Genomic DNA, 17,763 nt, shown 5'->3' on the forward strand with positions numbered 1-17,763 from the left:
ATTATCCGCTTGCTTCCACAACACTTCGCCCCCTCAACCGTTCTGTCCCGAGGAGACACAATGTTAAGCAGCTTTCTTCACAGCAGCGGTTTATTCAGGACATGTGAATAAACACACTAAGTCACTTTAAAATGTACAGATTAAAAAATGTGTTTATCAGTGTTCAGAATCATAAAGGCATCAGTTGACAAGCTGTCAAATTTTGTATTTACTAAATAATGTTTCACATTAATCCAAAAGTACCCTATGTCTGACTGATATAATGTTATCACTTTAGAATTAGCAAAGACAATATTTTCCCATGTCTAAAAAGGGCTTATAATCCACAAAATGCATTTTGTAGGTTGTTTTACAGAGCAAAATAACTAGTAATGACTCGTGCTGCTTGTGACTAATTAGCAGGGAAGGCAGGATTAAAGGTGTAATACCTCTTAAGAATCATAATTTAAATACACTAGGAAACACTACAGAGATATAGAAGAACACCTAGAACACTTCTTATAGATTAATTAAAAAAATATTTCCCAGACTGATGTTTCACCAGGACATTTAAATGTTTGCTAAGTGTCTATAAACTAAGTTAGTAACTCAGAAGACTAGAATTTGTCTTCTAAGAAAATGTCTTGGAAAACATTCTGGTTTATAGTAAGAACACAGTGTATTAGACAGCAAAAAGTCTAAGAAGCAAAAAGAGAAAGGCTCGAGCAGTAATCATTGTACCTTCTTTTCACAAATAATACATAATTGCCTTTCCAGAATGTAATGTGTTTATATGGCAGGCACACAGCTCCATTTGAAGATGACCTAAATGACTAGTGATTAAGTGTAATTTGCACATATTATTAATAGCAGGAGGTGACAGAGTGATGCTAGTAATCTGCTGGGTTTTGTAGAGCTCAAATTCAATTAGCTCTGTGATCAAATATCCAAAACAAGTATAATGACTTGTTTCAATGTGATGACCATTACATGAAAGATAGCGCAATGATCAAACTTTGAAGACTGATTTTTTTGTTCTTCAAATGTGACATTGTCCTTTCTTTAAAAAAAAAAAATCTAAAGCCTTGCATGTATGTAAAATCTAACTCAAAGTGATATATATTTTAAAGCCAAAAAAAAACACCATTATAGAGTGAATAGTTTAACAATTTCAACAAAGCAAGCAAGAATTATGCAGGAAATTTTGTAAATTTGTGCATGTGGTGTCACTTTTACGGCAAATGTAATGGGACACACAACACAACATGTTCATCTTTTGTCTCATCAGTCAGGTTCACCATGGTTACATGTTTTCACCATTTGTGGATAATACCTCTCTCACTGTGCCAAAAAGTTGATTCTCTTCATCTGCACGCAGCATTTTCAGTGGGAAAAATGTTTCATCCTCTGATCAAAACCACTGATCAATGGCCATGAGTACCATTCACAGAGAGTTGGGGAATGGCTGCAATCACAGCATTGTAAGATGGTGAAAGATGTATCCTTAGGCACCCTCCTTGATTCAGAGATGATCTCTCCCTTTTCATATCCCATGTCCAGGATGTGTGCATCCTCAACATTGAAAGAGTTTCCACTGGCCTGTTGGTGTAAATGGAATGCAAAGTCATGACCTAATGAGTTAGCTTTTCTGTGTTGTACCATCCGCATCGACACAGGTTGTTTGGTTTCCCCCAAGTATAACTCATGACAATCCTCCTGGTACTTAACAAAACTACACTATATTACTCTGCCCAAGGAACGGGTCCCACAACCTGATTCTTGGGCTGGACCTATTTTTGGCGCTGAGTGTTTTGGGGTTTGAAAACCACAGAGAAGCGGTGTTTAGAAAAAATGTATCTCAACTGCTCCGATACTCCTGACACATAAGGGATCACTAAGGGTTTTTGTTTAGGCAGCAGTTGTCCTTCTCTCCTGGATCAGCTGGAGCTTTCTTTAGGCGCCTTCCCAGCTTTTACAAATCCAGCTAGGATAACCACATTTACTCAGGGCCTTCTTGATGTGATGTTCTTCTCTTCCCTGGTCGCTGTGTCTGTGAGGATGGTGTTCGCTCTGTGTTGTCCTGATGACACCCAGTTTGTGCTCCAGTGGATGATGAGAGTCAAACCTTAAATACAGATCCTTATGCGTTGATTTACGGTACACAGCTTGCCAGCTGAACTACCTCCAGATCAACACTAGTAAAACCAAGGAGCTGGTGGTAGACTTCCGCAGGCACAAACATCCTCCACTGCAACCACTGAACATCCGAGGTATGGACATTGAGGCTGTGGACAGCAACAGGTACCTTGGTGTTCACCTGAACAACAAACTGGACTGGACTCAAAATTCAGACGCCCTCTACAGGAAAGGGTAGAGCAGGCTGTAGCTGCTGCGGGGACTCAGGTCGTTTGGAGTGGAGGGCCCACTCCTGAAGACCTTCTATGACTCTGTGGTGGCCACAGCCATCTTCTATGGTGTGGTCTGCTGGGGTGGCAGCATCTCTGCTGGGGACAGGAAGAGACTGAACAGGCTGATCAGAAGGGCCAGCTCTGTTCTAGGATGCTCTCTGGACCCAGTGGAGGTGGTGAGTGACAGCTGGTGGCTAAGCTGTCATCACTGTTGGACAACATCTCCCACCCCATGCAGGAGACTGTGACAGCACTGAGCAGCTCCTTTAGTGGGAGACTGCGGCACCCACGGTGTGGGACGGAGAGATTTCGCAGGTCTTTCCTCCCCACTGCTGTCAGACTCCACAACAAAGACTTTAACTGATCAAACACACACATCCACTGTATATAGTATTTTATTTAATTTTATTCCATTCTGTACAGTTGTGTACTGTATTTATTCTTATTGTATTCTAATTTTTGCTTCATAACTTTTGCACTGTCCACTTCCTGCTGTGACAAAACAAATTTCCCACGTGTGGGACTAATAAAGGTTAACTTATCTTATCTTACAACAGCTAATGAAGAAGCTAAGCTAAGCTAAAGCCAGATAAGCCACAAAATAAATCAGATGAATGATAACATAATGCCCAAGCACTGGGTTTTTACTCTTTAAATTCCTTCACCTAATCCGTAAACCTATCCAAGGGCATCCTTCTAAGTGCACGTCTCTGCCTTACTCCAGCTACTGTTAGCAATCCAGCTACCAGCTTTTTGTGTAACTGAAGACTCTTTGAAGGTCGAAACGTTGCTTTGTTTTTTTGTTTTTGCTGGCACGCCTTCTTTTGTTGATGATAATATTGGATTTTTTTCCTTTCCTGTTTTTTGGAAAGTGTTTTTAATTTTTTTTGAGTAACATAATTTATTTTGGAAAAAATACAAATAAGAAAAAAATACAACTAACGATTTAAGATAGGCTGTGTGATTCCTGCTGGCCTGCAGACTAAGATCTCCCTGTCTATTGTTACAGGGTGGGAGTCTCCCCCTCCTCTCCAAGTGGGCCAAAGTAAGGATACCTTAAATAATTTTTAAAGTTTCAATAATCACGACCTTAAAATATATGATAATCATGTGCATTATCTTCCTCCTTGAGTAGGAGGTCTACTGGCCCATGAAGTAGATATTGTGCATTTGCTCATACTACATAAAGAGTGTATGTGTGAAACAATCACGGGGCATTATAACATGTGTATGATGATGTATTTTTGTGTATATACATCTTGCACTTGAGATGGTCCTTCTTTAGATATTATAGCTTAGTGTGTATTTGATCATGCTGCAATTTGTGTGTATGTGGAAAATCTGTGCTTTTGAATGTGAACGCACCATGTGATGTAACGTATGACTCGTGGTATACACTGGGGTCTCAGGTGGGTCCTCAGACACCTATTGGGAAAGGCCTGCTAATGGTGTGACTTCCACAAAGCGTTTATCTGGTGCCTTACTTCTGTCCATTAATGTAGCAGCTATCTGCACTACCTGTGGTGCACACGACACATAAAGGCATTACTGTGGCTTCACAAAACTGTTCATACAGTGAATGAAGAATAATCACATTGTCTACAGTAGGCCAGTTTCCTCACAGTAACCACCAACAGCAGCTCCCCGTGGCTGTGTATCTGCATCCACAGCCACGCACTGACGGCATAAAAAGGTTTAATTAGCAAACGTAACACAGGTGTGCCAATCGCCTCACCTGTCTGCTTCCTTAATCACTGTCTCACTGCTCCACCTGAACCTGAAGCCACGCCCACACTGAAATGTAAACTGTCTTGTTTAAATGTCTTTGTAGGTAACAGAAACTATTTTTCTGGCACAGCACAAATAATCTGTGGCATCTTCGTGTGACCCCTGATGGTTTTGTGAATGCCTGAGGCAGTGCCGGCATTTTAATGTCAATAGTTTTGTGTAATTTTGTTGTTAGCTAGAATTTGCAAAACAAGTTTATCTTTTTTAAAATTTGGATTTCAAGTTGGATTTCGAGGCTCATGAAAACGAATCAGCTTCAAACTTTTGAAAATTAATTTTTTTCTTTTTATTCCAAAAAGTGAAAACAAAATATTTTACTGAAAAAGAAAAACAGTAGATCAGTGTCTGGATGACATAACTCATGATGTCACTAATGACATCACTCAGACAGCCACAGTTTGAAGGTCCGATCGTAGGAACAGGTGGCGATGAGTTTCCCATCAGGTGACACGTCGACGCCCATCACCTGAAAACACAAACAGGTCAGAGATCGCCAGCAATTAGGAGCGCCCGAATGGACCAATCAGAGCATAGCGCTCATACCTTCCCCTCATGCCCAGCAAGTGTCTTCAGTGGCATCCAACCCGGATGACTCCAGACCTTCGCTGTGTTGTCGTATGCACCCGTCAACAGGAAGTGCCCGTCTGTAGCTGCAAACACAGGAAGTACGGTCACATTAACAGGAAGCAAGGTCAGTAATATTTAGTTTTGTTGAACAATAACGTTTTTTACGTTGAAAGCGGACGGCAGACAGCAGGTTCTGGTGGGCGGGGACTGTGTAAAGGCACTTCCTGTTTCTCAGCTCCCAGACCTTACAGGTGTTGTCTCCACTTCCTGTTGCCAGGTGATACCTGAGTGGAGAAACATTATTGAAGCTGTTAATTCTGATCAAACCGTGAAATTTATCATTTTAACATGTTTACAACAAAAACAATCTCTTCACTTCCTGCAGAATCCCGATTATTGATTCGGCTGTGTGTTTTGTGTGATGCTTTGTGATTGGCTGACCCGTTGGGGGAAAAGTGCAGGCTGTAGATCTCCTTCAGGTGACCCTCAAGGAACACCACGCAGCGTCCCGTCCGGAGGTCCCACACCCTGCCAAACGCATCCAGGCCACTGATTGGACCACAGACAGAGAGAGCTGATTTGTTAGTTACAGAGACGTGCTGAGACGTGCTAGAGCAGGGGTGTCAAACTCAAATACACAGTGGGCCAAAATTCAAAACTGGAACTAAGTCGCGGGCTAACGTTAATATTTATTGAAATATATTTATTGCTCCAGATATAAGAATGAATCTTTTCTTATGGACTCAAACACGTTTTGCTGAAAAACTGAATATGGAACAAGCAAAGCTTAATACTAAACAATATATATATTAGCTGTATAACACCAGTAGGCCAGCTCTGATAGTAATTTGGTATGGCTTCGTGGGCCAAATGTAAGTAGGCTGCGGGCCAAAGTTGGCCCGCGGGCCAGAGTTTGACACCTATGTGCTAGAGGATGTTGTAGCGTTTGTTTACCCTGTAGCAGCCAGAGAACCGTCAGGGTGAAAGGTCAGGTCGTGGACACCTTTGCTGTGACCTTCCTGATGGAGGATTTCCTCCTGAACCTCCAGATCCCAGAGACGCCACGAGTAATCGTAGCTGCACTCCACACGGACAGGAAGTATGTCACACACAGAAAAAAATATTTCTGTGTTAAACTCAGAGTAAAACTTTCGAAGTAAAATGGAAAATTTTTTTAAGGAGAGAAAGTAGGTGGTGCTTAGTGTTTGAGCATGCTCTGTCTCTACACGTTACACAGGTATTTTGACTCATTACAGTAAGAATGAATATTCAGAGTAATTTCTACTTTACCAGGTTGTACCCAGGAACCGTCCTGACGGATGCCACGACACCCGAGAAACTCGCTCGCTGTGGCCTTCAATGTCTGCCACTGGCTCATCACTACAGCAACCAGAGACACAAAGCCATTAATTACTGATAGGATATGAATCAGACCCCACCCCCAGTTACCTGCCCCTTGCCCTCACCTTTCCAGGTTCCACAGCTTCACTGTGCCATCAGCAGCACACGAGGCCAAGCTGACATCTGATTGGTTAAGAGAAACTCCGGCCTGGGGGCGGAAGACGAAGGCACCCACATTGGTGTTGTGACCTTCAGCCAATCAAAGAGCAGGACAGAAAAGGGCGGAGCCTCAGACAAATGATTCACAAGTGATCAAAGTATTGATCAGTTATCATTTAAACCCTCTGGGGTCCAGCATTTTTGACTACTTTTTGATTTCACATTTAAAAACTGTTTACCTTCTCTTGTTTGGTATCATTCTTTTCTGCACAACCTCACATGTTTAACAGTTATTTTTTCATTTGACATACTGTATTAACACAATCAACACAATCGTCTCATTGTTTTGACATGCAAAACAAAACAATCGACTACACTACACAAGATACACACAACTATTTTATCGATCAATTACAAGCCCCCTTGTAATCATCATATAATGTTTGACATTTCTGTGGCAATAAATCTGAAACCTCTAATTTATCTCACTAACAACTAATCAACAAGCAATTCCAATGTAACCAACAACAAAAACAAACATTAAGCACTGCCCACCTCTGAGTGTCCGAATCAGGTTGCAGTCAGGGACGGACCACAGCTTACACAGACCGCTCCTGGAGGTGTTAGCACGTTAGCATTAGCTTCAATACAGCAGTTAAATAAGCTAACATTTACTCATGCTAATGCTAACTGTTTGCATTTTATGCTAGTAGTGGGCGGTGCTTGTTACCAGGAGGCCGTAGCCAGCATTTTGGAGTCGGGGCTGAAGTGGCAGAAGCTAATTGGTCGATCGTCCCCAATCTGACTGCAGAAGTTGTTCAGATTCTGAAGAAGCGGAAGAGGGGGTGGTTAGTGCTGCTCATGCTCACTGAGAACGAGGACATTCGCTGTGACACTCAGAGTGTTGTTTTTGGTGTGCTGCTATCTGCAGTTAATAAAATTGACTCACCCTCAGGCTCTTGTGCAGCTCTTGTTGTCGGATTGTTTTGGTTGCCTCGGTAACTTCCTTCTGAGTGCGTGCAGCCTCCAGGCGCCTCATTGCTCTGATGGACCAATCACAGAGATAAGGAGCTATAGCCAATGAGAATCAACCAACTGACATGATATTTTTATCATTTCTTCTTGACAGATCCTGGCGGCTCATTTACCAAGTCTCAAATACTTTAAGATCGCAGTGTGCGATTGTATGTATGGAAAGTCTAAGGAGTCAAACGCGTTTCTGTACAAGTGAAGACTCTGTTATCGTCCACAATAATACGGTATGAATTCCCGCAACAGGGATATTATTGCCATAGCAACACTGTGTTTAAAACTAGGGGTGCCCAGCTATGTCTGACAGCCAGAGCCGTGTGCCCACCTCCGAGGATGAGTTAGTAAATAGGAAGTTGTCTTGAATCATGCTCAATTATCCAGGTAAGTAAATCCCCCAAAAATTATTCTGTTCATCTGGACGTAGTGTTTGCAGTGGGAGAAACGTTTAGTCACTCATCCAATGATTTCTTCAGTTCAGCTGAGTGCAGGTTTCCCCAACCATATAAGCAGTACATTTGCACAATGACTGAAACTAGCCCACTGAATGAACAGCGGGCTGTGATGTCAGTTTCAGCAAAAGGGCTGAACTTTGCTGTGACACCAAGACGAAATCCCACAAGTGGAACTGATCACAGCCACAGAAACAGCCATTCAAAACTACAACATTGCAACTGCGGACGAACGTTTCCATCCCATATCAGCATGGAGGACAGGAAGGCAGTCACATCACTTAGTAATGACAACAACATTATCATCCTTCCAGCAGACAAGGGTAGGTCCACAGTTTTGCTAAACCATAAAGACTATGATGAGAACATTTTGTCACTACTCAGTAACAAAAATAGGAGGGTGAGAGATTGTCTGAAGCTGTTAGACCAAGACAATGCTATTGACCGGACCTCATACCACAGGCTATACCCAGGGGAATCTACACCAAGTCTGTATGGTTTACCTAAGATACATAAACAGAGTGTACCTTTAAGATCAATTGTCTGTATGATCAACTCGGTCACCTATAACATCTCAAAGTTTCTGGCTTTGATCCTCAACCTGTTGGTAAGCAGCTCTGAACACCACATCCAGAACTGGATGTGTCTTAATTCCACCTATTTCACATACAAGGGTCAGTATTACAGGCAGAAACATGGGTGTACCATGGTTTCCCCAGTTTCACCCATTGTGGACAACTTGTACATGGAAGAAGTGGAAAAGAGGCCTCTGTTATCCTATCCTGGAACACCACCAAGTCATTGGTTCAGGTACTCTGTGGACTAATACATCAAATTCACCAGGGAGGATATAAAAAGTGGCAGGTTAGCCTTCTTAGACTGCGAGTTTTCCATCAGTAATGAGGGACATTTAAGAGCTGATGTGTACTGTAAACCAACGCATAAGGATCTGTATTTAAGGTTTGACTCTCATCATCCACTGGAGCACAAACTGGGTGTCATCAGGACAACACAGAGCGAACACCATCACCACAGATACAGCGGCCAGGGAAGAGAAGAACATCATGTCAAGAAGGCCCTGAGTAAATGTGGTTAACCCAGCTGGACATTTGTCAAAGCTGGGAAAGCGCCTAAAGAAAGCTCCAGCTGATCAAGAAGAGGAAAACAACAACTGCTGTCTAAGTAAAAACCCTTAGTGATCCCATACTTGTCAGGAGTATCAGAACAGTTGAGATGCATTTTCTCAAAAGACTGCATCTCTCTGGCTTTTAAACCCCAAAACACGCTGCGCCAAAAATTGGTCCACCCCAAGGATCGGGTCCCCCGACACAAACAGAGTAATATAGTGTACGCTTGTTAAGTGCCGGGAGGATTGCAAGGATTTATACTTGGGGAAAACCAAACAACCTCGGGCAAAGCAGATGGCACAACACAGGAGACCTAACTCATCAGGCCAGGACTCCCCAGTCTATTCACACCTACAGACCAGTGGACACTCTTCAATGATAAGGATGTACACATCCTGGACTGGTTTGGGTGGGGAGTCGAGGAGGCCATTTATGTGAAAAGGGAAATCCATCTCTAAATCGAGGAGGGGGCCTAAGGGTACATCTTTCAGCTTCTTACAATGCTGTGATTGCAGCCATTCTGTAACTCTCTGTGAATGGTACTCATGGCCATTGATGAATGATCACTGATCATGACAATTTGCATTTTTATGATCAAGAAACTGACCTCACATTGTTTGTCAGTGGTTGTAGTTTCTGTCATTGTGCAAAGTTACTGTTTATAAGGTTGGGGAAACCTGCAGTGAGCTGAGACTGAAGAAGGTGAAAACAGCCAAAATCACATTATCGAGTATGATCAGGCTACGATGGAGGAGATATCAGCAATGATTCCACTGAATGTCGCTGGAAAACTGGTCATCTGCATGTCATGTGACAGAGCCAGTTGTCACTGATGTGGTCACAGTAGCTATTAAAAAGTTTGTAGCGTCTTTACTGTCCAGTAAAAACTAAAAAGTGCCTATTGTGATTTGGCGCTATATAAAGAAAACTGCCCCTTTGAGGGCAGAGCCAGGACAAGCTGGACAGATTACATCTCTCAGCTGGTCTGGAAACACCTCGATGTTCCCCCAGATACGATAGTGGCCGCGGAGAAGGTCGGGGCTTCGGTCCCCTGTCCCATGACTGGATCCCGGATAAGCAGAAGAAAATGGATGGAACGAACTGAATCGACCTGCACACAACATCCTGACAGGAAATTTCTCTGACTCCGAGCGTATTCAGCAATTATTTGACAGTTTTACTTCAGATTTACAGGGGAAACCCAAGCTCGGTTACTCTGCTGCTTAGATTTATTCTTTTACCCGTGCATGTGGAAAGACTAAATATAATATTACCGATTGGTTATTGGTTGTTAGGGATGGGTATCGTTTAGGTTTTATCCGATACCGGTGCCAAATCGGTACTTTTGAAACGGTGCCGGTGCTCAAACGGTGCTCAAACCGGTGCTTAAAGAATAGAGAACACAAAATTGGTCCAAAAACCTCTCATGTTCAGCTGTTTTTTTGTAAAAAGATAACAATGTTAGCCTTTTCTGCAGCTATAGGGGATTTATGGCATCACTCTTGGCTGGAAGCAGTGCTTAATCAATGGAAAAAACACAAACTTTGTCCAAAAACCTCTCATGTTTAACTGTTTTCCACTTTTTCTTTGGTCATTTTAGCCTTTTTAGCCAGGGTGAAGGGAGTATCTGCCATCAAACAAGAAGACAGCCGCATGTAGCTATGATGATGTTTGCTAGTTCACCTTACATGCATTAATGTAATAACGTGGTTAGCCTACTCAACGTAAATTACACACGAACAACATTAAGCTACTCACGCAGAGAAGAACGGCTGCTGCTGCATCATCCTCATCATTTCTGCTACACTGGCAGAGCTAGGGGCCAGGACTCTCCTCTTCGTGTTTTTGGGGGATGTTGCTAACTCCGGGTTTTAAAAAAAACGCTATGCGTCTCCAGGTGTTTCATCGGATTTGAGGTGTTACCTCCTTTGACAGTATCACAGTATCAGCTTAAAGCACTTGTTGCAGGCTGCTGAGTTTGCATCTTTTGCTGTGAAGTACAGCCAGACTTTTGACCGCTTCGCCTTGGGCATTTTTAATCTGTAGCTCTGCTCTAAAAGAACGTACGTACCTGGGCCCGCCTACTATCCTCGGAAACGTAAAATGATTGGCTAGAAGTGTATCACAGCTCAGGAAAAAAAAAGCACCGAAATAAAGCACCGAAATGTGCGCTGCTTTTCGGTCTGGTTACTACCGTTTATGTCAGAACACACCGGTACCCATCCCTATTGGTTGTCATGGTGATATGGCTGTTCATGAAACATAAAACACAGCATTCAGTGGTGAAGGTTAAGGTTGATGTTTACGTCTTCACCAGGCGGGTTTGAGACGGAGGGATTTTTAGCTCTTTTGTCCTTCTGTGATATAAGGACTCAGTGTGGTGCCCTGCCTAGTTACTGAGAGAGGAGTCTGGTAGAAGCGGTGCACTCAGTGGTTGTCTTTGCTCCTCCTCCTCTCACACTTTGATAATGACTCACCGGGGAAGAGAATATCTGGCCAACCAGAGCCGAGCATCCTTTAGGGAAGCGGAGCCTTCGTGGTACCATGTCTGCTGGCACTGTGATTGGTCAGAGAGAAAATGTTTAGATCATGCAGCCAGGTGTTCTGAAGCCCCACCCACACTCCAGGTCAGCTGACCTCATCCTGCGACCTCTTCGCTCGCTCTTCGTCCTTCCTGGATTTCTTCAGAGCGTCCGGACCGACCACGGACAGCACACTGCGCAGCCTGAAGACACACACACACTTTTACTTCCTGTCTGCTTCCTCCCTGTCACACTGACCAAGTTTGACAGGTTTTTTAATTAAATTATTGGCCCAAAATATTCCTAAGATGACTGCTGAGAGTGTTCTACAGAAGATTACAGAAGTTATTTTGCTCCACCTTTCGCGGCGGTCAGCTGGTCCCTCTCCAAATAACGTGATTGGCTCCCCCAGTGCACGGAGGCCGGCTTTCACCTCAGCATCATCAGTGGACACAGTGATCTGTCGGGCTCGTCGCCGTCGCTCAAACTCAGCAAGCGCTTCCTGCTGCCGCTCACTGACCCGCTCCTCAATCTCCAGAGTCTCCCCTGCAGGGCATCAAGGAAAAACAGAGTCAACCAAATTCCTGCTATCAATTAATCACAGATCTGATTGAGCAGATATTATTGATCACATGATTGATCAGAGCCTTGACTGTCGGCACTGTGATCAGCAGAGGGTGGAGGTTCTTCTAATTTCTAATAATTTTTAAGAGACATTTTATCAGAGAAACTGAACAAACTGCTAACCTGATGAGATGTTGATGTTTCCCGCCTCAATTCCCGCCCTGACTGCATCACTTCCTGTTGCTGAGCTGCTCGCCACATTGGCGCTCAGACGCTCCCGCTCTTTCTCCTCCAGGCTTCCATAGAAAACTCTGCTCTTCTTCACGGCCGGAGCCACATCCTCCTCATCGGACATATTGACTTCTTTTTTCTGGAGAAACAACAAAAACACATGAGGAAGATAAAGGTGACATTTTTAATGACAAAAAGAAAAACTGCTCAGAAGAAAAACCTTATTGATCCATTGAGCAGCAGCAGAGTGGCTGAAACGCAAACAATCACCCTGATCAGTAATAAGTGATCAATCAGCAATGTCAATCAGACACAGTAGCAGATTCATACTATACTTGGAACACCTTTATTTTTAACTTCCTGTTTGAGCTGCTGCAACTTCCTGCTCAGCTTCACTAGCTGCTGTCGGTCAGACAGAATGACATGCTCACAATGATCAGCATCTGTTACAATGATGAAATGACCTTAATGCACCTGCTGACATGTTAATCTCACCGCAGAGCTCCACCTCACTGGCCTACAGGTGTGGGTCACAGACAGGTGCTGCACCTGAGGCATGGATTTCCTCTCATCCAGGTAACTTCAGGTTATGCTGGGTTTCTGTACTATTATGGTCAGAGACTTCCTCCTCGTGTAAATCACTGTGGTAACTGATGGGATTTACCCCAGGTTAGAGATCAACAGGTATGAAATCACGCCTACTGACCAATCACCATTCCTGGATGATCCCTCAGAGCTCTGCAGGGAGAGTTGCAGGGTGCGTTTCCCTGGTCGTCAGTAGTAAATACTCAGTTTTATTCCTGTTTAAGCATCAATATCTGAGCACAAAGCCCCTTTTCCATTAGTACGACTGGTTTTCCATAACAATCAAGTACCACCTGATCTGTGTGATCGTTGTTATAGCAACGCTGCTCAGTTTCCTGTGAAGTAATTAATATCCAACATGAATGCTACAACAAAGGTGGACGTGGAGGCGACGATATACCTGCTGCTCGGTCTGTGGCTTTTCGTTAGACTCAGGGAACAGGACATTATTCTTTGTAGCCATTTCCTTTCGTTGCCTGTTTTCAAAAATGACATTTTAGATTTTCGTGAACAAGACGCTCTCATGACTCATTGAGTGACGCCACTGACCAGCCAATCAGCGGCATGCAGTCTGACGATGTCACATTTAAGTACCTGCTTGGAACCCCAGCCCGGCAGATATTAAAAAAAGTACCTGGTACCAGGTACTATGACCTGATGGAAAACCCTGGAAACTGTGGTGAGTACTAATGGAAAAGGGGCTTAAAACACCTGTGCTGTACCTGATGACCTCAGGTCGAGTCAGTTTTTAGATTTAATTTAGTCTTCTTAAACAGCAACGCGTCTGCAACTGAGAGAAAAACACTGCATTAATGTTTCTGGAGTAAGTTATGTTAAGAGTCCATTTTTAAGGTTCCTCACTGAGAGACCTGACCCACAAGGATCTGCGTGGTGGCCACACTCAGACCTGTTCCAAACACTAAGGAAAGGAGCTTCAACGCTTCCGTTGCTGAACAGACGAGACACTGGAGCATTCTTTATGAAAATGGAGGAGTCCCATAATTCATAGCGACAGACTTATCTGACCATGAAAACAATGATATAATAACCAAAGTGGAGCAGAGCATGAAAATTTTCATCATAACTTTTCCATTTCATCCACAAGGTATATATATATATATATATATATATATATATTCATAGTTTTTAACAGAAGCTGTTAAACTCACAGCTGAACTCTGAACATCACACTGCTGGAAAACTACTTCCTGTTGAGTTGTTACTGCATTAAGAACAAATTTACATAAACTCTCTAAACATTAAGAACTCTATGAGCTGTTCAGTAAGTTTAAGCTTGTGAATATTCATCCAGTTGTAATACACTGTGTACCACCGTTGCGCCTCGTTTCAACGTTTAAGGCGTCTTCAGTAAATCCAGCAGACTTTTGACCTCCATCAGTACATCTGAGTCTTTGTTCTGCTTTAAAACTCCACCCTGGTTTTTCACAGGCTTTGGCACAACAACGGCCTTCGCAGAATCAGGCTGAGAACATGCTGTGCTGAATTCAAATTGGTGATTAGTTTGAAGACCGCGGACATATTTACAGGCGCCGCTCTAGGTGACCTTTGACTCCGTCCCCGTGTTAGGGTCAATGATAACGAAAACAGAACTTCGTAGTTCAGACCTCTAAGCGTCCTCCTGCAGCTCTGCACCGATCAGTAATCGCTAACTCCTCACCGTTTCTCACCTGTGTGTTTCAGGTAAAGCTTCGCGCTCACCGGAGTCAGTGGACAGCGCGAACCCAGAGCCTCTTCAAGGGCTGAGTGTCTGTAACGTGCCGGAGCACGCGCTAACGGATGAGGGGGTAGAGCAGAGTATGGCTGATTTACGCTTTGACGTCTCTCTCACCTGTGCAGTTGAACACAGCGGCTCAGAATGCCGTTAAACCGTTCAATGAGAGAAACTTACCGGAGGAGACGAAGGACACACCGACGCGGAGCACCGTGACCCGGAAGTTCTTCCCTGAAGTGCCACCGGGTCAGAGGTTGCACACTTCCGGTGGACGCAGCAGCTGCAGAAAATAAACAAAGAGAGAAACTGCGGGAAAGAGCATTACAACTCCTCTATCAGGTACCTGCACACCTGTTCACACTGAGGGTATCCGCAAGGACTGTCCGTTACCGGTCACTGTAACGTCACTGCGACTTTACTTTAGCGCAGCTTAGCTTAATTTAGTTTAGCTTAGCTTAGCTTCTGTGAAACCCATCTGCGTGCGCACAGTGCGCATGAGTGGCGACTTAAGGAGCGGCAAGGTTAGGGGTCAGAGGTGAGACTGTTATAGATATTTCAGCAGCCAGTCAGATGAGACCATTAAATGTGTCTGTATAACCTCCAGAGCATCCTTTAGAAAAGCAAGCGAGCTAATCATGCTGCTGGTTCCTGTCTGAGCGGTAGGTGTAGTTTATTTAGTTTCTATTGCTTTAGAAGCAGTTGGACGCCCTGAGCTCCGCCCTGAGGCCTTACCCCGGGAATCTCTCGGTTACCCTGACGTCAGTAATCAGGAGACTTCGGGAGTCAGTGTTGCTGTGGTGATAAGTTACCTGGACTCCTGCTGTGGCTTGATATCAATACGTTCACCATCAGGATCAAACACAGAGATCAAACAGTGTGATCAATGATTCTGATCACAAATATCAGGAAACATTTTTTAGATCTGGTCGATCCTAATTATTGATCTGATGGAAACGATAACTGAAGCTGATTGCTGTTATTGATCAGATTTCAGAATTAATTAAAGCTCCTGTGTCTGAGCTAATGATCTATTGAGTCGGTGTTGTTGAAAGGTTGAAAAGCCAAATGGCTGCTCTCTGGGACTCTAAGTTTAACCTTCATCACTTGACTTTTTTCCTTCCTCTGAAAACTTTTGAAGTCATCCTGCTCGATGTAGGCATCATCATGACAACAGGAGTTGTAGTTTTATTTTTAAATTACAGCCAGATGTTACAGCCTCATGATATTCACAGTAAAAACACAACAGCTTGTTTCTTTTTGTGCCACCATCAACCTCAAAGCCCGTAAGGATAAGCTAAGATAACCCTTTATTAGTCCCACACGTTGGAATTTTTTTGGTCACGAAAGCATCTGGAAATAGGAAGGGTTCTGATTGGCTACACTGACTTCAATAGAACCGTGAGATGTTTTATTTTGAAAATGTCCAGGAAATGTGTGCAGTAAATCATATTCAGCAGGTTTATAGAACATTGAACTTGGAGGTGAATCATTTTCACCATTCAGTAAGCATGTCAAAAAGCAAATCTGATCACTCAATCCATGTATTGATCGTCTGCTTTCAGCCTGGACTCTAAGTGAAAATGTTGAGGAGGAAACCGACTCGTCTGGAGCTTAAGATCGACGACACTGAGGAGTTCGAGAGCGTCAAGAAGGAGCTTGAGGTCTACTCACTTTTGTACCAATCAATCAATTAATCAGTAATAGTAAATGAGAATGAATAACAATCAGTAACATCTGACACTTTAAAGGAAGTAAACTTCAAACAGGACATTATCAGGTTTTCTTTTTCTTTAGGCCAGAAAACGTCAGCGAGAGGAGGCAGAGTCGGGAGGTGGAGTGGGTGGGGGATCTGTAATTGGTGTTGATGTAATTGGGGGTGGAGCCTCTGCCTCAGCATCGTCCTCCACAGCCGCATCAAGGGCAGAGCTTATCAATGAGCGAATTGGCTACAAGCCCCACCCTAAACCGGCGACCCTGCCGACCTTATTTGGAAGTTTACAGTTTTAATGATGAATAAAGTTTGAGCAGAAAAATCTTTGGAGTTTGGAGTATCGTTTTATTTTAAATGAGCAAACATAAAGAATCTCAGAGTGAATCAGAACCCCCCCCCCCCCCCCCCCAGCATCATGTGACCTGGTCAGTCAGATGGTCTCCAGTAAGTGGGCCAGAGATGGAGTTCCTCGGCTTTCCTGCCTCAGTCAGGCTGGACTTTATTGACACAACAGCGTCTGACAGCTGTTGCACATTCATACCAAGCTTTTCTTCACACACACAACTGTGTTGTATTCAGTCTGCATTCTTCATATTTTATTTTACCATTTTATATTTAAAATGTCTACTTTTTATCCATGACTGTGGTTGTCCAGAGACTGCCTGTTGTGTGTTAATTCCAGTTGATAAAACTATCAAGTGGAATTAAAACTATTATTTTACCGCTCTGTGCACTAAATCACCTAATTAACTGAAGAATCTGCTGCATTTAGCTCATCTTCTTAAGAAGCGCTGCATTCTGTTTTTTGTCCTTTAGACATTTTTATCACCATTTGATAAGATTTCCACGTGACCAATACAGGTGCTGTGTTGTTGTACGGCAGTGAGATGCCAAACTATGTTTATGGGAAGAAAAAATTTAGACTCATGTGTATTCATGGTGACAGGAGGCCATCTCTGGTGCTGTTTGACAGTTTACATTTTTGGCTCAATTATGATCTAGTGTACAATCCACTAAACATAATTTTTTTCAAGTCTGTAAAAATTTTGAAACCAAAATGCTAAATAAGGTCCCGTTTCCACTTTTAACTCAGACGAGAACTGAGCAGTTGCTTTTTTCAAATGTATTAACATTATTTTATTTGCACATAAATGTGTTTTCTCCACTTATACTTCCTCATAAATTCTGCATTTGCATCATCTTTTTTATAATCAACTTAATTTAAATAAATACACTTCTCTCATTCAGTTAGCGCTTTATCCTAGTTATGTAAACAAGAACCATTCACCACTGATTTGATGTCCAGAACGAACCTAGTTCAGACCCTCTCCACCTTCTTCATCCAGGTTACCTGCAATGTCTTTAAAATCCAGCAGATGTGATGTGTTGCTCAAGAACAACACATCACCACAGTTATGACTATCGGGCATCACCTAGGGCTCAGTTCGTTATAGCCAATTTACTCCTTAACTCACCTGCTTAAAGTCTGCATAGAGGCATGGCCTCTTTGGCTGATAGGTGAAAAGCAACTCAGTGGTGTAGCTGTAAATGCTGAACTACACCTCTGG

General features: G+C 43.2%; 2 protein-coding genes across 5 annotated transcripts; one reads left to right on the top strand and one right to left on the bottom strand.

Moving 5' to 3' along the window:
* Positions 1 to 4,437: 4,437 nt before the first annotated feature.
* Positions 4,438 to 14,718, bottom strand: prpf4 (pre-mRNA splicing tri-snRNP complex factor PRPF4). Of its 2 annotated transcripts, none has more exons than XM_085462852.1 (15): positions 14,662 to 14,718; positions 12,120 to 12,306; positions 11,732 to 11,918; positions 11,488 to 11,575; positions 11,328 to 11,407; positions 7,192 to 7,285; positions 6,973 to 7,067; positions 6,798 to 6,856; positions 6,209 to 6,332; positions 6,033 to 6,122; positions 5,697 to 5,819; positions 5,184 to 5,291; positions 4,908 to 5,026; positions 4,719 to 4,825; positions 4,438 to 4,641 (listed from the first exon to the last, which is right to left on the bottom strand). In XM_085462852.1, exons 2-15 carry the CDS (start codon positions 12,289 to 12,291, stop codon positions 4,555 to 4,557), a joined length of 1,533 nt encoding a protein of 510 aa, XP_085318978.1. In that variant the 5' UTR covers positions 12,292 to 12,306; positions 14,662 to 14,718; the 3' UTR covers positions 4,438 to 4,554. The 2 variants fall into 2 exon arrangements, with proteins under 2 accessions (XP_085318978.1, XP_085318979.1); XM_085462853.1 differs by lacking the exon at positions 14,662 to 14,718 and adding an exon at positions 14,441 to 14,501.
* cdc26 (cell division cycle 26 homolog) lies at positions 14,539 to 16,519 on the top strand. Of its 3 annotated transcripts, none has more exons than XM_085462854.1 (3): positions 14,539 to 14,823; positions 16,047 to 16,145; positions 16,279 to 16,519. In XM_085462854.1, the coding sequence occupies exons 2-3, from the start codon at positions 16,065 to 16,067 to the stop codon at positions 16,489 to 16,491; spliced, it is 294 nt and encodes a 97-aa protein (XP_085318980.1). In that variant the 5' UTR covers positions 14,539 to 14,823; positions 16,047 to 16,064; the 3' UTR covers positions 16,492 to 16,519. The 3 variants fall into 3 exon arrangements, with proteins under 3 accessions (XP_085318980.1, XP_085318982.1, XP_085318981.1); XM_085462856.1 differs by lacking the exon at positions 14,539 to 14,823 and adding an exon at positions 14,875 to 15,019; XM_085462855.1 differs by lacking the exon at positions 14,539 to 14,823 and adding an exon at positions 15,026 to 15,143.
* The last annotated feature ends 1,244 nt before the right edge of the window (positions 16,520 to 17,763 follow it).

This window comes from Copadichromis virginalis, linkage group LG7, assembly GCF_057382275.1.
Source record: "Copadichromis virginalis isolate Kocher_CV1m ecotype Utaka linkage group LG7, C_Virginalis_male_GT1.1, whole genome shotgun sequence".
Lineage (NCBI taxonomy): Eukaryota > Metazoa > Chordata > Actinopteri > Cichliformes > Cichlidae > Copadichromis > Copadichromis virginalis.

What these genes read in the sequence shown, in the direction of transcription:
- prpf4 (XM_085462852.1), bottom strand. Translation starts at nt 12,291, where the DNA reads ATGTCCGATGAGGAGGATGTGGCTCCGGCCGTGAAGAAGAGCAGAGTT. An exon ending in AAGCTGTGGAACCTGGAAAG is followed by an intron (nt 6,123 to 6,208) that starts GTGAGGGCAAGG and finishes TGGTTGCTGTAG; the next exon opens with TGATGAGCCAGTGGCAGACA. An exon ending in GTCTGCCGTCCGCTTTCAAC is followed by an intron (nt 4,826 to 4,907) that starts GTAAAAAACGTT and finishes CTGTGTTTGCAG; the next exon opens with CTACAGACGGGCACTTCCTG.
- cdc26 (XM_085462854.1), top strand. Translation starts at nt 16,065, where the DNA reads ATGTTGAGGAGGAAACCGACTCGTCTGGAGCTTAAGATCGACGACACT. An exon ending in GCGTCAAGAAGGAGCTTGAG is followed by an intron (nt 16,146 to 16,278) that starts GTCTACTCACTT and finishes CTTTTTCTTTAG; the next exon opens with GCCAGAAAACGTCAGCGAGA.